The 7,060-nt window shown below is 36.2% G+C and overlaps 1 protein-coding gene across 4 annotated transcripts in view; it reads left to right on the top strand.

Annotated features, from left to right (window-relative positions):
* Window positions 1-7,060, top strand: part of LOC107584794 (alsin-like) — a 27,974-nt gene that overhangs the window by 7,224 nt on the left and 13,690 nt on the right. For all 4 annotated transcript variants that reach the window (XM_016271553.1, XM_016271552.1, XM_016271551.1 and 1 more), the window contains exons 7-15: window positions 1,098-1,266; window positions 1,463-1,559; window positions 1,653-1,730; window positions 2,857-3,051; window positions 3,229-3,400; window positions 4,163-4,352; window positions 5,340-5,405; window positions 5,606-5,768; window positions 6,555-6,686. In XM_016271553.1, coding sequence (XP_016127039.1) covers window positions 1,098-1,266; window positions 1,463-1,559; window positions 1,653-1,730; window positions 2,857-3,051; window positions 3,229-3,400; window positions 4,163-4,352; window positions 5,340-5,405; window positions 5,606-5,768; window positions 6,555-6,686 — 1,262 coding nt within the window. The remainder of the gene's footprint in view (window positions 1-1,097; window positions 1,267-1,462; window positions 1,560-1,652; window positions 1,731-2,856; window positions 3,052-3,228; window positions 3,401-4,162; window positions 4,353-5,339; window positions 5,406-5,605; window positions 5,769-6,554; window positions 6,687-7,060) is intronic.

Below are 7,060 nucleotides of genomic sequence, written 5' to 3'. Positions count from 1 at the left end.
TGTGTGTGTATATATATATATATATATATATATATATATATATACACACACACACACACTACTTTGGAGAATTTTATATATATATATATATATATATTCTAATATGCTGATTCTAATATGCTGATTTGTAGAATTGCTGATTTTTTTTTTCATATGACAGTAATTGAATTTGGATGAAAATGTGAATAATTGTCAAGAAAATAATGTCACAATGAAAAATGTACAAAAAATCTTGCTTCATTTTATTAACTCAAAATACACTTTCTTAGTTTTTTGCTTGTGTTTGGGGAGAAATATGAATATAAGTCATGTGTTGACACTGTGCGATTCAAAGTAGTCCTTCTGGTTTTTAGTTGACAAACAGGTTGTAGATGCATGAATACATTTCCCCCCTTTTAATATACGTAATCAAAACAAGTTCAAGTCTCCAGAGGTGTCAGAAACTTTCTGCTCTAGTGCTTTGCATGTGTTTAAAGTTATTTACATTTAGTTCGCTGAATTAGAAACTGTAATGCAAGGACTTTTTAAGGTCTCTCTGCTCATGAGACTCCAGGATACCTCAGCCTGGTGTGTTTGTCTGAGTTCATAAATCAGCTGAAGCCTGATACACATGCTAGAGAAGACAATGGTGGCCAGCTACCTGCAACACACACACACACACACATCTTTTCTCATCTGCTCAGCCCGACCTATGTGATAGATGGACCCCAGTGGGGCTGGAACATAACTGGGCACGGCAGCAGTCCGTGTGTGTTTGTTTGTGTGTGCACCTGGCTATACTGTGTTTGAATGTGTGTGTGTGTGTGTGTGTGTGTGTGTGTTTTGCAGAGAGTTGAATTGGAGTTGGCCAAGTCTTTGGGTCTGTGTCTGTGCTGTTCAATGATTCATGTGAATTTTCCCTATGCTGTTTGTTTGTGTTTATATGGCAGAACTGAACTAATGCATATTCAATGAGGAACAAAGTGCCACGAGTTGCAGTTTCTTATAATCTATCATTTTGGTTCTTAGTTTGGATATGGATTGTGTTCTGCCTCTAGTTATTGATGTTCCAAATTGTTTTGAATTTTTTTTTCTCTTTCTCGTTGCCGCTCTCTCAGTGTCTCCACGTCTTTTGCGGCGAACGAGCCGCCACCGTGCACGGGCCATCCCGCTCACTCCAGGAGGCATTCCTGAGGCCGATGCCCACCTGCCTTCTTTGCAGACAGAAGTGTGGAGCTGGGGACGTGGCCAGGAAGGGCAACTTGGACATGGAGACCTCCTTCCCAGGTCAGAATCCTCCCATTAGCAGAGCGGCATTAGAGCGGCTCCGTCCTGCTCCTGGAGACTGTCTTGCCTAACAACTCATGAGTTACATAAGATTGCAGGGCTTTAAAATATAATGTGCTCTGCTAAAATGAGGACAGACTCATTAGATGCATCACAGAGGAACATAATGTGGTAATTTCTTACTCTTTCTTTTCAGAACGCAGCCCGTCTGTGTAAAGAGTCTGAATGGTAAAGAGGTGTTGAGAGTGGCTGCAGGTGCTCATCACTCTCTCGCCCTGACCGCCCAATCACAGGTGACACACTTCACCTGCATACCCATGGCTTTTCTCTTGAGTGCTGTATTAGTGTAATCCTCCAGTAATTTGTGTGTGGTGTGTGTATGGCAGGTGTTCTCCTGGGGCTGCAACACGTCTGGACAGCTGGGACACATGGAATCCCCCACCACCCTTCCTCACTTAACCAAGGTGTGCACACATGCACATAAAACCGAAAAAATATCACAAGAGGGAGAAAAAAATTCCCTGTCTTTTGAAATCTTTTAAAAGGTTTTGGAAAAGTTATAAAAAATAAACTAATATTTTAATTGTAATAATTATTAAATATTATAATAATAAATAATGAATATTAAACAGCATGCATGATTTCATGTGATATTATATGAGTCTGAATGACTGAAAATGCAGCTTTGCCATCACATGAATAAATTACATTTAAAAATAAAATATTAAAATAGAAATCAGTTTTTAATTTATAATAATATTTCACATTATTACTGTTTTTACAGATTTTTTTTTTTTTGAGCAAATAAATGCAGCCTGGGGGAGCATAAGAGACTTCTTTTAAAAATGTGAAATAATCTTACCAAATCCAAACCTTTGAGCAGTAGTGTAGTTAATATTGATATAAGTTTTTATTTCTATAAAAAAATGTCCATGCACTTTATTCATTCAATTTGTCTATACATTTTGTTTGTAATGTTTCTATAATATTCCATATAAAAATATAACAACATTTTTCAATTGTTTTTAAATAAAGCCCATTATAATTATATAACTTTTGCATAATTGCATTTTATTTTAAAAATATTTATGAATTTATTTTCCCTTTAAGGTTGAGTATTTTTTTTTCCTGGTTTAGTAATGCTGCAGAAATGACAAGGTTAGAAACTGACACTTGCACACACCCAGCAGCAATGTGAGTCTTCAGACATTAAGTGTACATGTGCATCCAGTTTGTTTGGCTGTGTCTTGACCAGCTCTATAATTCAGTAATCAGAACACAGGGTATTGGCTATTTCTAGGAATGCCCCATTGACTAAATCATTCCAGTGTACTGATACATTAAACACCCCACAATGCACGGTAAAACATGATAAACAAAACAATTCAGACCAATAGGATATTGTTTGTGATGTTAATGATATACGAATGACATTTTAATGTGCAGTCACATAATCATGTAACAGTAAATCGAGTCATCGGTGTTCCAGTGTTTAGTGGGTTAAGGCCCTAGCTATTGTCCAAATTAGTGTTGACAACATACTGATTCATGACTGGTTTGCTTTGTTTGTCCTCTTTTGTCTTTGTGCAGCTGTCAGATGGGATTCGTGTGTGGGATATTGGGGCGGGGCAACAACACACTCTCTTATTGGCTGATGGAGATTGTATCCAGCCAATCCTGTACTATAGTGGGCAGCAGGTGAAAGAAGTGATGGAGCAAACTGAGGAAGAGGAGCAGACAGGAGAGTACACACAGCAACCGGTGCTGTTGCCTTTTTGTATGAATGTGAGCAAGACTTTGTCATCATCATCATCATCATTTTAAAATTGCTATTGAATATAATAAATATTATTCTCAGATAATTTTGAATACTACTGCGCTCTAAATCCTGTGCAATGATGCTGTTATTTACATGACTTGTTCTGACTCTTTTCATTGTGTGTTTGTGTGTGTTTGTGGTAGTTGGGCTATGTAAGCAGTGTGGGCGCAGGAGGACAAACATGTGCGGCGCTGACAGATCGTAATGTAATGGGTTTTATTGCCAGTCTGCATGAGCTGGCAGCCGCAGAGAGGAAATTTTACTGCAAACTCAGCAATATCAATAGTCTTCTGCTCCAGCCTCTGCTCAAACTGGGTATGACAGTGTGTGTGTGTGTGATGATGATAACTTGTTTTGTACGATTTAGACTTTCATTAGCATATCTCCATTATAGCCCTGCACGAGCTGTACAAGTATGGTGTAATTCAGTGGCAAGACTAGTGGAAGTGAAACAGATTAATCATTTACAGTTCTTAATGTATGCAACAGGGTTATTATTGTTAACTTAAACTAAAACCATAAAAAACAAACATTTTTGTTACTTGAAATAAAATATGTTTACTAGAATAAAATAAAAACTCAAACTTACTTTATTTCACCTAGTTGCCAAGGTAACATTTCTCATTTTTTATAGTTTAAGTGATAAAATAACTAAAACTAAATAAAATAAATCTAATTAATAAAAATCAATAAATACTATATAGTATGTAGTATACTCGTACATACATACATACATACATATATGTGTGTGTGTGTGTATATATATATATATATGTACTGTATATACATTCTCACACACACTTTATATAGTATAGTAAATACTATATAGAAATATAAAATTGACAAAAAAACAACATAGTGACTAAAATTAAAGTAAAAGCAAAATATAAAAAATACTCTATAATATATAAAAATCTAAACAAAATATACTCTATAATAATCTCTACTAAACTAACACTGGTAATATAATTAATATAATGATGACTGTCCTGTTTGTCTGATTCATTATATGGGATTTTTATTTCTCATATCATCAGCAATTTTATTATTATGTATTTATTAATTTTTTGCTTTTAGATTCTCTAAGCTCCGCCCTCAGTCAGTCCTCTGCAGGGCTTCTGCAGAATCTGATTGGACGATTGGGCCGGCTGTCTCAGCTCACTGGTCAAAACTCGGCCTCTCTAACCTCTTTCCTGCGGCGTTCACGTGATATCCGAGGTCTTGTTATTCTAGATGATGCACATCTGTTCCTGGACACACATTCTGAGTAAGTATTCAGCACACACACAATTAAAGAATGAAGTGGTTACTTTGGTGATGACCTCAGCAGATGGAATAAGAGATGTTGGTTGTTGTTCATTACTCCATGCTGAAAATAAGTGTTTAAAGTGTTTTTAAGTTACAGTGTAGACATACTCTAAAGTTCACAATGCAAAACTTTCCCACCCAGTCCATCTGGGGCATTTATTGGAACATAGCTGCAAAACGAATCATTTAAAATGGTTATGGTTGTGATGTCACAGTCATTAGCACATTTAATAATCAGCCATGTTTGAATACCAATGTTTATTCAGTGTTCATTAATTGGCCCACTACTAGAAAGACCCAGAGATCTAGTTAAGACCAACTAGATGAACACAGTTAATCTTAAAATCAGATTATTGTAACTTGTTGAATTCTTGAATTTCAAGATGTTTTTAGCAAGTTATATTCTCTACAGAGCTGTACTGAATTAACTTCTAATTCAAAAGTAACATATTCAGGCATCAAAGAGATTTTATACTTCTAATGTGATGTATAATTGAAAATCCTCAAATGTATTTAATCAGACTGATCCTCAGTTGGTTCTTTAAGTTGTTCAAAATAATCGTACCGCAGCCTTGAGATTTCTTTTAAGGTGTTGTCCTCATTTTTAAGAGTCAGAGACTTTGATTCAGAATCTGATATCTTTCAGGCAGTTTTCTTAGTGGGGCGAAGTTCTGATTGTGTGATGTGCTGGAAGACCTGGAAATAGCAAGGATTTTTAAGTAATTAAAATTAGAACCTTAAAAAGTAATGGAAATCTGTGTTATCAATACATTAATTTCATTAACCAGAAATGTATCTTCGTTGCTGCAATCTCTATACAGTTATATACTGTGTATATATATATATATATATATTTTATTGCTCAAAAATTTTGTACCCTCCTTCTCAAGTCAGCTCATTTTCCTAGTTGTAATAATCCCCTTATTCTTCTAATTGTGTCATAAAGGTACTGTTCTGCAGTTGGTGATCTCTTAGTCATGGGAGGATTTCAAGCCCTTGTCAAACCTTGTCAGTAAGTAGTATATGTGTGTGTTAGACCCTATCCCAAATGCTTTCCTAAGCCTTTGCTGTCCTAGGATTCCACACTTGCTGCAAATCACTAGAGTAATGGAAATTATTTGCTATTGCTCATGCAGTGTTCATATTTACATAATTACAGACTGAATTATATTAACATATATATTAAGACTCCCTGTCTGACTCTGTTTGAAGTGATGTGTTTGGCAAAGGGGCCGAGGTTGTTCAGAAGTTGTCTGAATGTTCTGAAGAGGGTTTGCCCTTAGCGGATGTTCTGGCGCATCTCTTTTACCTGCCCATAAAACACCTGCATGAATACGGACGACTGCTGCTCAAACTGGCTACCTGCTATGAGGTGGTGGGTACTCACTAGAAATACAGTAACACTTCATGTTTTGTCCGTTTTATTTTTTATAAAACACAAAGTACCTTTTAAAATTATTCATCCCCTTTGATTTTTTTTTGTTTTTAAGGAGTTTTTCTGACGTTTATTTATTTTTTGCTTAATCGGGTTACTCTTTTGGTTATTCACACGTATAGAAATTGTTTGTACATACAAAATGTTAAACCAGACTACCTTAATAAGAAAACGTTTTATTTATGGTTACACTTTATTTTAAGGTGTCCTTGTTACAGTGTAATTAATTATACATATAAGTACTGAGTAATATTAATTAACTACATGTACTTACTATGTGGTTAGGGTTAGGATTTGGGTTTGGCTTAGGGTTACTTGCATGTAATTATGCATAATTAATTGTTATTATAATAGTAAGTACATGTAACATGTAACAAGGACATTAAAATAAAGTGTTACTGTATTTATTTATTTGTTTGTTTATGCATGAATTTTTTTGCTTTATATTTTTGCTTATTTAGTTTTTGCTTACATATTGCTTACTTATTATGTATTTATTGTTTTTTTGCTTATTTATTTGTGTAGTTATTTATTGCCTATTTAGGTTTGTTGGGTTATTCTTTCTTGTTTGTGTTTGTGTGTGTGTGTGTGTGTGTGTGCGTGTGCGCGTGTATTTGTGTGTGTGTGTAATTGTATTCTGTAATAACAGGACTGGCTGTATTGTCCACAGATTTTCACTCAATACACTATCACTACATAAATCCCACTTCTGTATCTTTGTGACAGAGTTCTGTGGATTATCAGAAGCTGCAAGATGCCTGCTCAAAATATGAATCCATGGCTCTTCATCTGAAGAGGAGGAGGAAGGAAGCCGAGTACACACTCCACTTCTGGAAGAGCTTTCCCGGAAAGATGACCGTGAGTTACCTTGCCGCCATCAGGCCCTTAGAAGCACTGTCAAATGCCAGTCAGTTTAATGCACACCAGACAGCCAGGTGCTCTTCATGCTGAGCAAATCATTTTATTTCGGTGCACTTGTGGAGGAGAGCTAGAATGTGGATGAAGTTGGACTGGTAATCAAGGGTGCTTTCACACTAGCACTTTTGGTGCGCACCCGGGTTCGATTGACGTCAGAGTTCAGTACGTTTGGATGATGTGAACGCTGTCCTCCGAACTCGGGTGCGCACCCGTGAACCGTACCCGAGTCCGCTTAAAAAGGGTGGTCTGGGGTACGGTTCAAGTGAACTCAGGTACGGTTCGCTGTTGATGTGAACGCAATCGTACCAAATCAC

The sequence above is a fragment of the Sinocyclocheilus grahami genome, unplaced genomic scaffold (genome assembly GCF_001515645.1).
Source record: "Sinocyclocheilus grahami isolate Dianchi unplaced genomic scaffold, SAMN03320097.WGS_v1.1 scaffold63.1, whole genome shotgun sequence".
Classification (NCBI taxonomy): Eukaryota; Metazoa; Chordata; class Actinopteri; order Cypriniformes; family Cyprinidae; genus Sinocyclocheilus; species Sinocyclocheilus grahami.
Note: the sequence above shows the minus strand (reverse complement) of the source record. Positions and strands in the feature narration are given on the sequence as shown.